This window comes from Podarcis erhardii (assembly GCF_964252035.2).
Source record: "Podarcis erhardii genome assembly, chromosome: 1".
Lineage (NCBI taxonomy): Eukaryota > Metazoa > Chordata > Lepidosauria > Squamata > Lacertidae > Podarcis > Podarcis erhardii.
Window position 1 is genome coordinate 64,182,692 of NC_138497.1, and position 19,503 is coordinate 64,202,194.

Sequence of the window (19,503 nt, forward strand, 5' to 3'; positions counted from 1 at the left end):
ATAAAGTAGAAGTTATTTAACAAAACTCAAGCCTGGGTATATCCAGTGGGAGCTCTGCACCCAACACTCCGAAATTCCCTGCCAACTTCTAACATAATTTCTACATACTGTATTGTAAAACTTCAAAAGGAACAAGTTGTAAAACATTGTAACAAGTTGTATACCGTAATTGTTTTGAATTTGTTTTCAATGGCTGCTACAAATTTAAACTGATATGTGGAGAAGAATTTGAGGAAAATATAGTTAGTGGAGTAAACACAATAGCATCAATAACTAAAGGCAGCTCAGTGTTTCAGAAACATTGTTGCATTTTTCTATTCTTAAGTGCAGAATCAGTAAAGGTTGGTCTGCCCATCTGCCTGCAGTTGCATCGACACTCATTCTGTGGCTTCCCCACTTTCCATGCACGTAGTGGAACTTACTTTCAAGTAGACAAAATGCTTGATTGAATTAATTCATTTTTAAGAAGCGCAGATTCCCCAGGAAAAAACACCCACCTGGCTTATGATTTTTGGTACAAATCTACTTCGGAGCACTGCATTTTATTTTACATATGCGGATATTATTACTTTACAAATGAAAGCAGAAGCTGATCCTGGCTTTGGTTTCATATTTTTATGTGGGTGAACTTTGTTTTGGTTTTGTAAAAAAAAGTTTAGTAATTTAAAAAATAATAATTTGATAACCATGAGTGTTGTGTTTTTCTTTGCTTTAACTTAAAAAAACAATCCTGCAAAATAAAGTTGGTTATTCAAGCTCTTTTTAACAACCGAACAGCTGGCATTTAAAAATAAGACACAATATATTTTTGAGTTTCTTCTCTTTGCTATAAATGATCAACTAATTGCCAGGGTTTTGTTTTGTTTTTTTGCAGAACTGACGCACTTCTTAAATTCTAAGGTCAGATCCTGTGAACATTTGAAGCTTGAATGACAATTCAGATAGTATCTTGGGGTGAAATGCTTGATGCAGCCAGTACTAAAACAAACCTTCTTGAGCTTTCTGACGTCTTTTTGCCCCATAATCAACTTAGGAGCTACAGCAGGTGGCTTGGAGGTAGAAGTAAGTTAACGATTAATAAGGCGTTTGCACATCTTTTGCGTCACTTTTTATTTCCAAAGCATCTTGCTAACAAGTCACCCAAGGGCTTGAGATCGATCAGGAAAATAACCAAAGGGATCCTGTGGTGCAGCTGATACTGATGATTAGAAAACAGAAAAACCCAGAACAACAAATAAGAGTAGTTCATTATTTACCTAGCTACAGTTTTTGCTGATTGATCAGGGTTTTCTTAAGTAGAAGGAATATGACTGTTGGCATTTGAAATACAACTGCTGCATATTTTATATGTATGTCACTGTTATCAGTGCTTTGTAGAATATTGTTGCCTGCAATTTAATAATTTCAAAGGTAATAATGTGAAACTTAAAAAGAAAAAAAGCTTTACAAGAAACATGCCCTGCAAAATGTCCCAAGTAGGACATTATTATTTTGGGGGTAGAATTGCTGGGCCATGAGAGTTCAACCCACTCTGAGCTCGCAATCCTTAATTAAAAAATATGCCATGCTGTTTAAAGATGAGTTGCATGAATAGTTAATAGGGTGCATGGTGGCTAATGAATATACTAAATAAATTAGGCAATGTGTATTAGTATTTGCATATTGCTTTTAAAAATTGCTGTGAAGCCTCTGTAAGCTGTAGCTGAATTTTCTTGATCAGAATAATTCTGGTCGTGTCTCATGATGAATGAAAATTGATGTGTGGGTCCTTTCAGACTTGGAAGAGGGCAGAGCAGGGGTGAAGCAGAACGGGCTGGGTGTGCTTATGCATGCTCAGCTGACACGCATAGGGGCGGGAACAGAACCCCTGCACAAAGCCGCGTGTACATTTTAAAATAAAACTTAATTGGTCACTTGCAATCTCATACTATGCACTTAACTATCTAAGATAGCACGCGAGTGTGCAAGCAAGAGAACAGCTGATGAAGCACTTCAGCCTCACTGACAAAGCTTCAAGGTAACAAAAGTTCTGAAAGAACTCAAATATGAAATTTCTGGTCTTCCAACTTCTAACCAAAATACAGTGGTAAGAACTTAATTTGTTCTGGAGGTCTGTTCTTAACCTGAAACTGTTCTTAACCTGAAGCACCACTTTAGCTAATGGGGCCTCCTCCTGCTGCTGCGCTGCCTCTGCACAGTTTCTGTTCTCATCCTGTAAGACCAGGCTTGCCACTTGCTTGCCCCCTTGAACAACAGTTTAGCTATACAGTGGTACCTCGGGTTAAGTACTTAATTCATTCTGGAGGTCCGTTCTTAACCTGAAACTGTTCTTAACCTGAAGCACCACTTTAGCTAATGGGGCCTCCTGCTGCTGCTGCGCTGCCTCTGCACGGTTTCTGTTCTCATCCTGAAGCAAAGTTCTTAACCCAAGGTAATATTTCTGGGTTAACAGAGTCTGTAACCTGAAGTGTATGTAACCCGAGGTACCACTGTATCTAACTTGCCCTCAGGAGCAGATGCTATTCCAAGAGACAGAAAAGTGGCCAATGTTTACACCAGTTTTTAAAAGGGGATGCAGACAATTACTGTGTCTTAATGTCTATTCCAGGGAAATTGGTGGAAAGCATTCAAGAGAGAATTGCCAAACATATAGAACAACAAGCCCTGCTGAAGCAGAATCAGCAAGGCTTCTGCAAGAGTAAATACTGTCCTACTAACCTTTTATAGTGCCTCATTGCCAAATCCAAAGGTATCTTTACAGTTCTTATCTACAGGTGTCCAGTCAATATTTCTACTTTGATTCTTTGTAATCATCTCAAGCTCAATATTCTCAAGACTGAACTTCCAATCTTTCTTCCCATTGTCACCTATCTACCCTGTTCATCAGGCACAATGTCTTAGTTTTCTCTGACTCTTCTTTTCTTCCCACCTCAATTAGTATGTCATCAAATTATTCTGCTTCTTCCTTTACAACATTACAGAAGGCAGCCTTTCCTCTCTTTTGTCGAAGAGAAATCTTTGAAGCATCCGCAATCCTCTCCCACCTTGACCACTGCAGTCTTCTTCGTTGTGCTCTTCCACTGACGTACCTCAGTCTGCTCATGTCCCCTCAACAATCTGTCCCAAGTAGTCTTACAGAAAGTTCCATTAATGTCTTTGCAATTGCGCCGGAGCAAGCCATCACTGCATTGTCACCTAAGAGTAGGCTTGCAAAACTCTCTTCCTAACTAGGAGAAGAGTCTGCTGTTATCTCATGGTAAATATGCATGTCTTGTGAATAGGTTAGCATATGTCCCAACTTCAGAACCAACCGGTTTTAGAGACTGTACATAGGTCATTGCACAAATGGAACAAGCATTGAATCATTCATGCACATAGGCGATATCAGGTGACAGAATATTCCTTTTGATCTATTTGCCTGAATATGCAAATCAGTGCTCTCATTGGAGATCACTGTATTTCAGTGTACTGCTGCATTATTTTCTACACTTATGACTTAAAGCTATAATATTGGTGTTGTTGCATAATAGCTTATTTTGTCTCCTAATTTAGTGTGCTTATAAGAGTAATGCATTCATGCCAATGGAACTGGCTGGACATATACTGCTGATTTAATATACTTTGGAAGCACACTGTTTCGGAAACTGCTTAGTACGGTTGTACTCTGGAAGAAGTAGTGCCTAGCGGTGTGGTTCTTCTCCCCTGGCTTCCCATTGCTGCTGATTACTGAAAGAGGGGAAGGCAGTGGGGGTACAGTGTAGGCGCAGAAGCGGAGTCAATCCATCGTTCCTGCCCTGCACTTGTGTCAAGCTCCCCATTTTGCTCCTCCCTCTTGGTAACTGGCAGTAGTGCAAAGCATCAGGATGCCTGGTGAGCAATGCTTGTGCTGCCCCGCCAGCCATTACTGATTGGAAGGATCCTGTTTCCCCTTGTCTAGAAACCTGCCTCTTCCCCTGTTGACTTTGGGTTTGCTTAATGCAGTGTAGCTGGCCAGTTTTGTGGGGCCAGCTGGGTGAGAAACTCGCTGAAGGGAGACACAAGGAAGTTTTTTGTAACTCTACTCCATACATTGCAGATTATTGTGGGTCCACATTTACACTTACTCCCTCATACGTGCACATACACAATCACACATGCAAAACCATTAGTTAGAGGCATGATGTTGTTTTCAGTTTGGGTAGGAAACCGGTTCAAAACTATTCTAGTTTACCAATATACTGCTTGTTCCATTTTTGCTGAGACCCTTAAATGTAAAATGCAACAGTATAACCTTTGAGGGAGTGGAGTAATCTAAAAGCAAAAAACTCAACATGAGGAGAGGGGCTTCATGAGCCTGAAAATACTATTTTTATGTTATCTGCCTCCTTTCCAAACCATTTATTGGCCACAAATTGTATAGTGTCAGGTGGCATAATGACAGTGTGGTTTGCCATGCATTCTATTTTTATATCTTTATTTAAAACTGACATGTAACTCGCTGTACCTGAAACCCCAAGTGAGACAGTTATTGGAGTGTAACAAAGTTTTGACGTCAGAACTGCTATTTATTCCACTGGAAACCATTAGTGATGGCACTTGTGTTTTCAGAAACAGAGTTAAATTTTTATGACTGGTTTTGGCCAATTAGAGTTCTTTCTCAATATAGAAAGGAGAGGGGCCTTCTATAGAGTTTTAAAGATGTGGCATCTCAGCAATAGAATCACTGTAAATTCTCAGTCATGATAGAATTAATTCAGTTGCCTTTACATACTTCTATTTCTATATTTAAACTGATCATGTGTATGCTTTGAAGTAGAGACTTGGGGGGGGGACACAACTTAAAATAATGCAGTAGGGTGAAATAGAATATGGAATTCCACACTCAGTTTTGTTTATCAGTGAGGACTATATGCACCATTAGCCTGCATGAAAAGATATATAGTTCTATATTTTTATTTTAAAATAAATAATAGGGCATGATGCAACCGTAAATTTAAAACTCTTTAAAATCCACAAATCTAAGTGAGATACTTGTGTGCACCTATTACTTCCACTAAACCTATGTGACTTCAAAACAGATGTGGCTAACCTGTGGCCCTCCAGATATTGCTGAACTACTGCTGCCATCATGCCATCATATGCAAGGAGACCCTCATGTCTGCACCACCACGACCTCCTTGACCACTCTGCCCTACCAAATACAGGGTCCACTAGTCACCACTGGTGACTAGGCTGCCACTATCCAAAAACTGCCCGCCTCTGCTATAGGGTTTTTAAAACCTGGCTCACAGGGAAGGGAAATAAGTCTTCTTTGTTTTGCCTCATTCCATAATAGGTGAATAGTGTTAAAAAATTAAGTATGATGCTTATGCCTTGCTAGTTTAAACGCACACACTAGGAAACAGATAATTTGGGACTGGAGACGGTGTGTGAATTCCATTCAGTGTGAGGTTGGGGTGCCATCTGCTTATCAAGGTGTGAAGGAAAGAGAGATTGCTCTTAAGTGTTTGTTTACCACTGTCAGTCTGTTTGTATTTAGAAAATGAAGGATAATGCCATTGTTTCCAAATGTAACATCAGCTGCAACAGACAGATTTTCCTGCTGCCTGGTTTTCAGTATCTCATGGGGATTTTGAAATATGCACGTTGCATATATGCATGATGCTCAAATCCCGTCTCTCAGGCCTATGTAGCACCGTCTTTCATATAATGCTCTGCCAGCACAGCTGATACGATCTGAAGGCGTCGGTCTTGGTTACAAAAATGAGTTATTTCAGTTTCTCTCTTTAAGGTATAAAATGCTATGTTTAGTTCCAAGTTGTATCATTGATGAATTTACCATGACGCACCAATCTTACCATGATATAATACGTTTATCTTCTTTAAAGGGCCACAATCTAAATTTGTTCTGCTGTTTGCCTGTTTGAAAGGGATAATCAAGGAAAATTGGGACTCTTTAGCCAGTCTCAGCACACCATGTTCTCATCTGTTGGCTTTCAGCCCCACATTCACAGCCCTTATGTTTCCCACTTCCCTTTTTGGAGAACCACTGATGTAAATAAGTGCTTGCATTCAACGTCCCGCTGCACCACTGGTTCCACCAGTACAAGGTTTTCTCCCTGTGCAAGAGAACAATCTCCCCCTCCCCCTGTGCACCCTCTAAAATCTGTTCCTGGGGTTCTCCTAACCCTCCAGCAAAGTACTGGAAAGAGAAGAGGCAAAGTCCTGTTGTGCTAGTGCTAAACTTTGTGCTAGCCACAATTATTTCATTGAATGCTGCCCATTGATAATACATAAAAGAAAATATTCAGAAGAAAGATGTTTTGTCCACTGGAGAAATTAATGCTACTTTTGGTTCCATCAAACTCTTGGAAGGAAGAGTTGTGTCCATTTAATGTTGAATGTCAAGGATTTCAGACACAGGTTTAAAGATCCCTCTTACAAAAGCAAAAGTGAGGATCAGTGCTTGACACCCATCTTAACATGAGCACAACTCTTCCTTCCTCTTACTTAAAATTTATCTTCTGGAATTGTGTTTCATGCTTCTGATTTTATTTTTAAAATCGCACACCCTTTGTCTTTCATATGGACATCACAGAGTTCATAATGTTTCACGTTTAAAATATCCCCGTGGCTTCTGTTGACCTGACTAATAAAGATACATTATGGTAGATCAGCGGTCATTTTTTCTGTGCAGTAGGATTCCTGTCCTGCCTCTTTTGGAATCCAGGAGGCAAAAAGACTTTGCTGTGCGGTTTCAAAAACCTTCCTCTGCATATAAAAGAAAGGAGGGGAGCATATTAGAACACAGTTCCATATGCACTTTAGAACTGCTGGTTCCTAATCCAGCTCAGAATAATGGACAATGCCTTTTCTGGCAGATAATAGTAACTGTTGGTTTCTGCTTTCTTCACTGTGCAGCGAAGTGCTTGTCACGAGACAGGTGTTTACATTCCACAGTCTGTGCTGTTGGGTTTTCCCACGGGAAAGGAGACTGGATGTGACGTACACTGGTTTCCTGTTTTTCTCACAGTTCTCTCCGTGCTTCAGAGGAGGGAGGATGCTTTCTCTGCTCTCAGAGAAGCAAGATGCTTTTCTGTAATCTACCAGCTTTGAAGTGTAAATAAAATAATCTAAAGCTTGTGGCACATACTGCTCATCCTTCCGCTGTGCTCCGGACTCTGCAAACACAACAGTAACCCCCCCCCCTTTTGTATCAGTTACATTCTGCCAGAGAAGCAGGTTTGCCAGGTTTGCGAAAGCCAATATGCAAGGGATTGTCAGGAAAAAAATTCTCCTGGACACCAGCTTGGAGAGATGTTGTATAATAACTACATTAGCCATGTTTTACCATTGGAAAATTTGGAATTGTTTTAAGCCAAAGCAGAGAACCTACCTGCTGCCAGATGAAAATGGAAAGACAGGGCCGTTTTCCTCGCACTTAGAGGCTACTGAATTGTTAAGGACCTCATGAGAAAGGCTGCATCCTGTTCAGTCACAATGTTTTGTGTCGAGGTATAAAATAAATAATGTTGTGTATCAGGTTTTAAAATGTCTTGAACAGTGGGCGAGGCAGTGACCTTTTCCCTCTTCCTGTTGCACCTGTATGCCTGGCAGCCTTACAGAGAATGACATCCTTAACACAGTGACATGCTTATTCCAAGAGAGATGGCAGAAGTGACTGTTCACTGTAATTCCCTAGGTAGTTGATTTCTCTGTAAGTTTTTCCAGTTCACGCATCACTTCCTAATGAACTCATCTGACTACAGCTTTTTATTTATTTAAAATCTTGTTGGAAAGTCATCAAAACAAAAAGGGTTTTTGTAAGGGACAAAATGGGAAGCCCGCAATAATACGTGGAATTCTCATCAAATTTAATCACCTCCCCTATTTGCATTTCAGAGATTTTAAAAAGTTATGTTATTATTCCTTTTCACATATGTGGTTTTATTTTCTGAAAAAATGGCTTAGATTGCTATTTAAAAAGGGAGCCTTACTCTCAGTGCCCCCATCTCCAGCTGTTTTGGACTACACTTCCCATCATCCCTGACCACTGCTCCTGCTAGTTAGGGATGATGGGAGCTGTGGTCCAACAACAGCTGGAGACCCAAGTCTGGGAAACCCTGCTGTAGAAGCATTTTATATTTTTACAGAGTTTGTAAAGAAGAATTTGAAAAGTAGTATTTTGTATATATTTCACCTTCATTTAAATGTGTATGTGTGTATAGTGCATTTGGTTTGCCAGAAATGGCTTTGTTGTGGATACAAGTAAAACCTTGCTAACAAATCTATTGATAAAGGGGAAGAGAGAGATACTGTAAGTGCTTTCTAGATGTTCCTATGTAGGTACACAAATAATAATGCCTGTTCTCAGTAGTCAGTCTACCCTACCACAAACTTCCAGTTGAAATGACATTATTTCTATTGAAAACCTTGCACAATGATATCATTAACTAGTCTCATTTAAAGAGAATCAGATTTTTTATTAAAAATGAATTGCACCATGTTTTTATGCACTAGTTAAAGGTGAATTGGGGAACTTAGGTTTCTTTGATCAAACTTAGGTTGAAAGAAGTAGACTGGAAGATCTGAGAGTGCACTGTCTATGCTTGTGTTTCACTGTAGATTCCCATAGCCAAAAATATTCACCATCTTGTGTTGTAAGGATTTAATTTAACTTGGAATTTGCTGTGGCAACTTAGGCAGCTCTTGCAATTACTAAAGACCTTGTAAGAGGCATAGTCCTTTTATCATTCATTGATTCATCCAGCACTACCATTAACTATGCTAAGGGTATGCATATGTAGCAACAGAACTGTTTTGACAGTCCATTTTCATCTACTTTCTGAACCCTTAATATTTCTGTCTGTTTTAAAAATCAGAATTAGTTTTTACACCCTGATGAATACACAGATGCGTTTTAAATTAGCACAAATGTAAGGAACATTTAGCAATATTAAATTGAATTGATATGATTAAATAAAAATGGGACTTAACTATGCAGGAGACTTGTAGTTCATGGCCAAAATGTTTCCAGAATGATGTGTAAATTTATGGAGATTGAATAATACTGCATTACTGCTTGGTAATAAATCGCATATATTTGAAAAAGTGAAGGCTACAATCCTAAAACCACTTACTAGTGAGTAACCTCCATTGAATACATTGAACCTGTCTCAAAAGAAACATGCTTAGGATTGCACTTGTGAGTTGGGAGAAATGAGTAAGAATGTATTCATCAACTGGAGATCTGAAGTTTTGGAATTGCTTGATTCTATGTAATGACCAATACTTAAGTGCATTTTGCAAAGAAGAGTTGGTTGATTGGTTGAAGTTATTGTGCAGTTGATACTTGTTGTTTAGTCGTTTAGTCGTGTCCGAGTCTTCGTGACCCCATGGACCAGAGCACGCCAGGCACTCCTGTCTTCCACTGCCTCCCGCAGTTTGGTCAAACGCAGTTGATACTACAGTATAGCATTTTGCTGGGTCAAAGCAGATGGTTGAGAGTGTTCAAGTGAAACTGAGTAATAGAAAGCACATTCATGCCTCTTCAAAATATGGCTGCATTTGCATTCAGAAGTACTGGTTTATGTCATCACACAAGTGGCATTATAGCACATGTAAAATTATATTACGGTACATACATTGAAATTGACCACATTGCATCTCTCTTCTGAATGTAGACCAGTGCTAGTCATTTTCCTAACTTTCCCCCAGCAATATACTATTCCAGATTTTTTCGTCTTAAATGCACATGGATATACTTATTTAATATCATAAACAATTGTTACAATTTGTGATGTTCTGTGAATATTTAAAACTCTTACTGGGACTCTTGCTCAAGCAAAAGGCTCTCCCTCTCAGTCAAGGAGACTAGAACCTTTCCATTGTTTGTGTGATGGTGTCATGCCCAAGGCTGGTTTTATTGATCACTCAGCTGCTTCAAACCTATGGTCACTAAATTAAGCCAGTGTTAAAAGGTAAAGGGACCCCTGACCATTAGGTCCAGTCGTGTCCGACTCTGTGGTTGTGGCGCTCATCTCGCTTTATTGGCCAAGGGAGCCGGCGTACAGCTTCCGGGTCATGTGGCCCAAGCCAGTGTTAGTGGTCAGTAAATTTCTCCACACCAGTATGTTATCTTTTGTTCTATTATTTATTACTATTTTTAAAATTGCAACCATAAACAGAACAACTTACGCATAAGCAGCAGAAGTGTCAGTATACTATTAACCCGTTCTTTTTTTCATGTTTAATTGGGCGACCAGAGATGAAGCAAAGTCTTGTTCAGTCTGTGGCTGTAGCCCTCGTGGTGTGAACCAGCCAGGAAAATTGTGTAAATCCATAAGCAACTTGTCAAGGGTAATCTTGTGTCTGTTTCTAAAATTATAATTTCTTGTGTGGTATAATGGTACACCTCTATTATGCCATTTAGCTACAAGATTACTCATCTGAATTAAATAAGTGGAGAAATGAACTGAGGGGTGTCTTTTATTAGAAGCTAGTAATCAGGTCTTAATTTATAATTTGCCAATTGCTTTAAATAACCCTCTGATACTTTCTTATGATAAATGAACACCAAAACTGAGGTTTGTGTTAACATGATTTTTTTTTAAAAAAAAGGTAAGGTGTCAAAAAGGTAAAGGATTCCCAATCTTGTAGGTATTATATATTTGAGACTAATTTTGCTCCTTGTGCAACCCCATATATCTCAACAGCCTGCTTCTGGAATAAAAGTGTGCTTTTCATTATGTCCTTCTGGTGTACATCTGTTGGAGGAAAATTTGGTGAGGAAGAAAACCAATAGATCATTTTCTTCATCAGGCGCTAGTGGGATTGTCCTTTCTTCCAGTTGCTCTATACAATATGTTTTGTATCCTAAATATGACCATTTAGCTATAGAGCCCTTTAACCCATTGTGGGTTTTTGACCATAAATTCCAAATACCTGGACTCTTGAATATGTCATTTGGAGTTTGTAGTGTAATTAAATTGTACAGTACAGTCTATAGGTGCTTGAAATTAACATTTCTGTGGTTTTTCATTTGCAGTAGGAAGCCATGAATGACAGTTGTTAAATTTGAGAATATGAGCTTTTCTTGCAGTGTATATTAAAAGAAATTGGATTTTTTTTCCATCCTGCCATTTTTCATTTTCTTTACGTTCAGAGATTGATGGCTGCTGACAGAACCTGGAACAACAAAAAGCTTAACCTGGCCATAGTTGAAGCATGTGATTCTTTCCTAAAATTGCTCAGTGTCCTGAGGTCTCAATATAAATTTGAGCTTCCTGTGATTTGTGGATAGATGTAGCATATTCTGCCTACTGAGACACAATATTTTTCCATTCAAATAATTTTATCTTATTTTTAATTTGAGAACTTGTGCCAGACACAGGTTTTGTTTTTGTGTGTGTATGCATTCGTTTATTTAACACCTGGCCTTTCCCAGTACAGAATCCAAAATGGCTCATAGCATAGATTAAAACAGATGCAGCTAAAAACACACAATCATTAGAAATATTTTTTTAAACAAATCAACTAAGTAACTCTATTAAACAGCACTAGAAACACTCAAAACCATTTAAAAGCACATACAAAAAGAAGAAAAACAGAGTGGTGGGGCAGGGAATAAAATATACAATACCTGGAGGCCAAAGGGCTGTAAACTGAAAAGTCTTTGCTTGCCAGCAAAAAGATTGAAAGCACAAGGGGTCCAGCTCTGGTGTGCCATGGAAGAGAGTTCCACTTGTTGTTTCGTTCTTTGTTGCCTTTGTATGTCATCTTGGGAATTTAGGCATAAAGTGATTAGCATTTAAACATCATTTGCAGAGAGCTGGTTCACAATATACAATCTTGGTGGTTAGAGTTTAGCTGTTGGGCTCATCTCAACCTCCCAAAAATACAGAAAACGTTAGCGTTTCGTACCTGCACTTTCCATGAAACCCCATATCGTCAAGATCCTAATTGACAGAAATAGGAACTGTACTGTCTGAAGTTTGAAAGTCTGAAAACAACCATCTTTAACAGAAGGTCCGTCACATTCAGATTTAAAATTCTATTATTTTGGATTGGATTTGCATCACTACCTATAGACGAACAATGAATATTTGGTGCCTAAATACATTGTGGGCTAGGTTGTGTGAGAAGTTGTGCTGTCTTGCTTAGAATTGAGAGGCTTTTGGATTACACATACGGAAGCTGCAACTACACACAAATAATGGTAAACACTAATATTTTTTCATGTTTCTGCATCATTTAACTTCTTAAAAAAAATATTGGGGTATGTGTGTGTTAGAAACTGCCATAAAAAAGAAATCTTCATATTTTTTACCTGTTTTTTGGTTACACTCCCACTGTTTGTCTTGGGGCAGAGAACTATAATGTGAATTTAAAGATGTAGATAAAAGTTATCATTAAAGCAATATCTGCAGTTATCTCTAACCACTAAATGTGGGTTTTAAAAAACAATTAAACCTTCATAGGCTTCGACAGAGGAAGAATTCCAAATATTACTGTTTTGTAATCTTTCATTTTGTTTGCTTGCTTGCTGTTACTGTCCTGTATATTTGCTGTCCACAGTCTTTGCATTATCTCCATACAGACATACTTATTCCTCCTGAGACATTAAATGAGTTTAAAGATAAAATAAAACTCTCCTGTGGGGGTGGGGAATTCTAAATCCTTTGGGAGAAGCCATGCCCTTGAGACAGGAGGCAGAGACAAAACTAAATTGACTCTGGCAAAGGGAGGAACCTCCCTTATCACATAGTGGCTTTGAAGCACATGTTACAGATAGGTAGCCGTGTTGGTCTGCCATGGTCAAAACAAAATAAAAAAATTCCTTCCAGTAGCACCTTAAAGACCAACTGAGTTAGTTCTAGGTATGAGCTTTCGTGTGCATGCACACTTCAGTGTATCTGAAGAAGTGTGCATGCACACGAAAGCTCATACCTAGAACTAACTCAGTTGGTCTTTAAGGTGCTACTGGAAGGAATTTTTTTATTTTGTTTTGAAGCACATAGTATGCAGAGATCAGTCAGAGTTGCTCTTTAGTTATATATCTTCTCCTCACACCCTGGTCCATTATCTCTTTCCTTATCCTAACATAGCTAGTAGTTGTGGGTATTGGATTTGGTGAAGGTGAAGTGGAATTGCCTCCAGGGTATTTGGGGCTTGTCAAAAGGTGAAGCATGAACAGGGATCCCTGAAGCACGTCACAATGACATGGTGACCCAGACATCTAAATAATGCTGCAGGCAAGCAATAGGGCCCAAACAGAAGGGTTCCAATTGCAAGATAAAGGATTAAGAGTAAATATTAGAAAGAATTTCCTAGTGGTATGGGTTATTCAACCGTCGAACAGGCTATCCTGGTAGGTGGTGGCCTCATCTTCATTATATGTTTTTAAGCACAAAATAGATGCCCAGCAATGGATTTCCTGCTTTGGAAAGTGGTTGGACTTTTAAGATCTTTGTGATCCTTTCCAACTCTGGTTCTGTGACCTGTGGAGGTGTATCTACACATTCAGATCAGACACAGCGGTTGTTTGTTTGTTGCAAAGAAGATAGTCCACGTAGTTGTCAGGAAGAGAAAGAACTGTTTCCTCATCCTCCATTTCTTGGAGAGTGGTCCTCAACACATACCTGTACAAGCTTCTGTCTGTCAGAGGAGTATCAGCAGAAGATCTTGAGTAGGTTGCAACAGTTTAGAAGCTAGACTGAGTATATCTCATTCAAATATCCTGCCAGGACCTGAGTCTGTTCTTGGGTACTCTAGATGGTGCTGTATGTAGAGTGACCAGGGAACGCAGGCAGTCTCTGAACTATAGCTGCTGGCTTCAGAACAACTGTCCTAGGGAACGAGACTGTTTATGCTGGACAGGATTCTGATTACAATGCCAGCCTATTGAGTTACAACGCTCACCTGGAGGACCTGCTGACACAAGAGACATTGACTCCTCATTGTCAGACTGATATTCTTAGCATTCTTGAACTGGGTGTTATTTATTTATAGGATTTATATTCTGCCTTTCATTCCAGGTGGTTTCAAGGTAGCTTCAAACAAAGTAAAAAGAATCCATTCCCATAAAATACATGAAACAGCAATAAAAACACAAAATAAAGGTGGCAGAGCCAACAGATAAAACAGCCAAAAGGGATTTGAAGGATCTAAAATATTTTTAAAAGGATGAACATTGTCTTAGCAAAACGTTTACATCAACAGGCAGAGTGAATCACCTTCCATCTATTCATTGGGAAACAAGTGCCATATTGGTCAGAGTGAAGTTTCATTTCTCCTCCCTTAAGGCAGAGCATCTTGTGTATGATTCCAACATGGCAGTAATTATTGTACACACATCCTGCTGAGGTAATTGGAACAGTGTGTTCATCAGCAAGACCTCTGAATGACCATTAGTTGCTTTGGGTTGCTGGCATCAGGTCTATATGTTGTCACCAGAAATCTCTCAGCTGGTGTTTATGGCATAACACCAATGCAAAAATCCCCTATATAAAAACAAACACTTCCGATGCTGGGTAGCAAAGTGGGGCAGGGGAGGTACTGATGTGTGTCTTTCTGTCCAAATCTCTCTCTCTCTCTCTTTCTCTCTCTCTCTCTCTCTCTCTCTCTCTCTCTCTCACACACACACACACACACACACACAAACACACACACACACACAGAGCGAGAGAGAGAGAGCTCTTGAGATTTTTTTAAAAATGGCCAAGAAAGCTGTAGTTTTGTTCAAGAAGTCAATGCAGCTTCCTTGAAAGTTTCCCAGATAAATGGGAAATTTAACGTCTGCAACCAGATCTGTTCCAGCTGACAGCTTAAAAGCTCAGCAGTAGTGACTGAAACAATTGGATTACTTGGTACCTTGAATAGTATCGCAGGGTGTCCTAAATACAGTTCTCTTTCTGGTCATCCCCATATCCATAGTATCAAGCAATGTTTTGGTTAAGTCTCTTTTCTGTTGGCTACTTGAACTGAGTTCTGACAAGCCTGGATGAGAATTCTCTTGAACCTTCTTTCAATGTTCCCTTAACAATGCTGAATCTAAAGACCATGTTTTCTGGTGCCTGTTAATACCTTCTTCTGTGAACATCAGTAACAATGGAAAACCAATTGAAGTGAATGTACCTAGAGGAACATTCCACTTGAGTGCTAGAACTACAAGTTATGAGGGCCCCATTATAACATTAAACTGGAATGGCTGCTGCTTTGGGGTGAAGAAGGGGCATTTGCAGTTGGGAAGTGGTGGGCCTGTCCCTCGCTAACACTTTTTTTTATTATTTGCTTCGCAACATAGCCTTCCCAAATAATTTTGCACAATTTAGATTCTAGCCCCATCACAGACATGGGTTTAAAACTGGCTGAGGAGAAAACATTGGGCAGGGAAGAAAGGGTTAACTCCCCCTCAGTTCTCTGCAAATCATCCCCTACTGACACCATTTATCCGGAAATAAGTGGCTGGTTGCTTGTGCACTATCACTAGAAGACAAACCCCCTACAGACACACACACACACATGCATCACTGAAAATCAGCCCAGTTGCTTTTCCCCCATTTGTTGTTGTTTAGTCATTTAGTTGTGTCCGACTCTTCGTGACCCCATGGACCAGAGCACGCCAGGCACTTCTGTCTTCCACTGCCTCCCACAGTTTGGTCAGACTCATGCTGGTAGCTTTGAGAACACTGTCCAACCATCTTGTCCTCTGTCGTCCCCTTCTCCTTGTGCCCTCCATCTTCCCAACATCAGGGTCTTTTCCAGGGAGTCTTCTCTTCTCATGAGGTGGCCAAAGTATTGGAGTTTCAGCTTCAGGATCTGTCCTTCCAGTGAGCACTCAGGGCTGATTTCCTTAAGAATGGAGAGGTTTGATCTTCTTGCAGTCGATGGGACTCTTCCCCCCCCCCAAAAAAAACCCCAAACTATGTACTCTTAGCTTTCTTTCTATGCCAGTTTCTCCTCCCAATTTTTAAAAACATTCCCCGCCCCGCCCCCAAGGGCTTGGTCTTTATTCAATAAAAATAATAATTGGAGCTGCTCTGTCAGAAAGTCAATGGCTGTAGAAGTTTTAGCCCTGTTCAAACCCATCCTGAATTGCTAGCTTTTGAGAGTAATCACTGTATAACAGTTGACTGAGCCCCTTTCCAAGCGAGTGTCCATGCAAATTGTCACTTGTAGGCATACATGTTAACTATCTCACGGAAAAAAGCTGAATCTGTAAATAGACCTTTCTGTTTGAAGTTTGGAAATAAGCTTCTTTTCGAAAGCATTGACTTTTGGCATGTTCCTTACATTAAGCGAAACACTTTGGGTTGCTAGTGTTGGCAGGCGGCAGTTAACTGCTAAGATTAAGCAGCAAGTGACATGAATAGAATGCTGTGATTTGGGAATTACCTACCCTTGCTATGAACTGCCGAACAATAGCTGTGAAAGTGATCGTAGGTGCAAAGACCTGTCCCCACCCCCACTTTATTTCTGTGGCTTTTACACAACAGGCAGTATTATTGTTAAAGCAGGAGCAACAGACATTTTAACAGCAATTTGTTTAAAATATTTCTTTAAAATGAAGAAGCCCTAATGTAAAGGAATTAGGAACAAAGGCAAAGAAAAGGAATGCAAAAGAATTAGTTGAATATTTCAGATAGTAGTTAGAATGCCATTCAAGTGTGGATGCTAGGCAAAATGGAGGGGAAAAGTGGCGAGGGCCAAAAAAATTGTGTGTGTGTGTGTGTGTGTGTGTGTGTGTGTGTGGATATCTAAGATGGTTATGATAAAGTCAATGTTTGAAGTTATAAACCCTTGGGTTGTGAATTTCCTAAATGCCAATCCAATTTTATCATCATTACTATTCATCCTTGGACAGCTCACTTAAAATTGCATCCTTTGTCTCATACAGTTTCCCATTTGAAAAGTAGAAATACTACTACTCAAGGATTTTATGAGTCTTCTGGGGAAAGAGGTGAATTATGGAAAAATAATAATGTGCTAAGGACCTTGAATTGCTGCACATCCATTTTACTTTCTTCAGAGCTTAGATGTCATCAAATTTTCTTAACCAGACACAGATCAGTCTAGTTTCCCTCTGGGTGGGGTGGAACATAGTCTTTTAAAACTAAATAAATGGGAAATGATAACAAGACACCTTGAGAATGAAAAGTTGTGCTCTATTTCTGTTGGACATACCTTTCACTTGCTTGTCCATCCCTAATTGACACTTGTACCCCCTGACACATTCTGACAGGCCCCTGAACACCACATTATTCAATCCAATTTCCTTCCCACACACCCAACTTCTCAATTAACCAGTTGAAAAATGCCTCCACATAGCCTCATTCAGGTATTGATCTGGCAGCAGTAGCAAGGCTGTTAATTTATGAGTAGACCTTTGGTGGTTAGGTTCATTGTGTACCTCTGGGAGTTATTTCATTCACCTTGGTGATCTTGACAAAATGAGTGCACCAGTTGAGGAAGCAATGTGTTCGCTTGGGACAATCACTGTTTCTCTTGATGTTGCAAGTGCTATGCTTTGAATAAAGCAACAGTGTGGATTTAAGAGATCAAACAGCAACTCTGAGTTTAATTTCCTTCTTTAGAACTAAAAAAGTTACACACCCATGTATTTTGACACATAAAGCAGCCATCTGTGGCCTTATTTTATATCAGGAGTCAGCAAACTTTTTCAGCAGGGGGCCGGTCTACTGTCCCTTAGACCTTGCGGTGGGGGGCGGACTATATTTTGAAGAGAGAGAAAAATGAACGAATTCCTATGCCCTGCAAATAACCCAGAGATGCATTTTAAATAAAAGCACACATTCTACTCATGTAAAAACATGCTGATTCCCGGACTGTCCGCAGGCCGGATTTAGAAGGCGATTGGGCCGGATACGGCCCCCGGGCCTTAGTTTGCCTACCCATGTTTTATATCATAGGGCACTTGTGTTGCATTTTAATTTTTTCATAGGTAGAACAAAGACTTAAACGGTTTTTGAACTTCTGTTAGGTTCTTATCCAAGTAAGCATACCAGATTGCAATGACAATAGACATTCCAGTCACAATGCTGCTGACTTCGGATGAAGGAGTTGCTGATTATATGCATAGGGATCCAGGAGGAAATTAAGTTAAGCATTGCTATCCTTCTGCTAACTATATATATATTATTTTCTCTTCTTTTTTTCTTGTAGGCAACAAATCCAAGCTCTTCTTGGACAGTTTAGTCAAGCAGAAGCCTTGTTAACCTTGGCTGGAGTGCAGCCAGGGAGTCTGGATGGAGTTCTTTTGGATGCTGGTTGCTCTTCGATGCAACTTGATACTCCAGAAAGAGGTTTTTCCCTAAGAAAAGATGGTCCTTTGGACATGAGGATGGATGGTGGCAGGTACATATTGATAAAACATTTCTTTCTTCAACAAGAAATCAATTTTTCACTAGCATGCTGAATTTAATTTCCTTTTCAGGTTGCAGAGCTGTGATCAAATCCCCATATTTACCTCTGCATATGCACCATAAATCATCTCCCCGCCCCCCATGGCAGAATACTTTCCCTAATGTTCAGTGTGTAGGCCTTAGTGCCAGTGTTTGTTTTGCTTATTGGCTTGTTACAAATGTTTGCAAACGCGTGGATTTTAAGTCTGGCATTTAAAATAGAAACTATGGTTGATGACAGCAACAGCAAACCATATGGAACACAGAACTGAAATGTATGTAAAAGATTCGCTGGAGTATGACCAATGAGGCAATTCCTATATATGCATCTTTCCTCTCCTTTTGATTAGATCAATTATGCTTTTCTTCCAGGTGGTTTCTTGGAATTGTAAACAATATAAACAAAAACTCCTTAAGCTTCTGAATTAAAACTGACTTCAAGGCATTGCCCATTTTGAAATGGCCCCACATAGATAACTGTTGCCTACTAGTGTCAGTGTGGAAAACTGGAGTATTACATTGTGTGGCTGTACATTTTACTGAATGTATAGCAGCTGTGTATAACCTGCCAAGTGTCTTCAACGATAAATACACTTCATTAAAAAGTATTCTAGAATCAGTATTGCATTGAGCCTACTGTTAGATGAGCCAAGTGGAACATCTATAGTTTACAATGGCAATGAGCTAGTACAATTCCGATGGCTTCAGTACTGGCAGAACTTTGGTGTCTGATGCACAGATTGATAGAGCAGATAGAATGAATGAATACATTAGAGACCACTTTTAAAGATTTTAGTCAAAAAATATTTCCAGAAGCTCTGTATATAAAAATCATCAGAGTGTCCATGGTATTAAAAATGCAAATTAATATAGCCAGGAAAAGCATAACCTAAGCCAAGATCCGTATAAATTACACTTGAAATCAGTCATGTATATTTCTCTTAAGAATGATTAACCATTAAATGAGATTGCTAAGGGGCTTGACAGATTTCCTGTCACTCAAAGCACAATCAACCCCTGACCTCCAAAAGAAAGAAAGAAATATACTTTAGTCCTGTTGAAATTTAATAACACAGTGTGTGTGTGGTTGGTTTTTTTTAAT

General features: G+C 39.5%; 1 protein-coding gene and 1 long non-coding RNA gene across 4 annotated transcripts in view; both read left to right on the top strand.

Annotated features, from left to right (window-relative positions):
* Positions 1-19,503, top strand: part of LOC309327694 — a 105,445-nt gene that overhangs the window by 67,923 nt on the left and 18,019 nt on the right. The gene's annotated exons all lie outside the window — the stretch shown is intronic.
* Positions 1-19,503, top strand: part of METTL15 (methyltransferase 15, mitochondrial 12S rRNA N4-cytidine) — an 83,041-nt gene that overhangs the window by 49,615 nt on the left and 13,923 nt on the right. For all 3 annotated transcript variants that reach the window (XM_081835578.1, XM_081835580.1, XM_081835579.1), the window contains one exon: positions 18,163-18,354. In XM_081835578.1, coding sequence (XP_081691704.1) covers positions 18,163-18,354 — 192 coding nt within the window. The remainder of the gene's footprint in view (positions 1-18,162; positions 18,355-19,503) is intronic.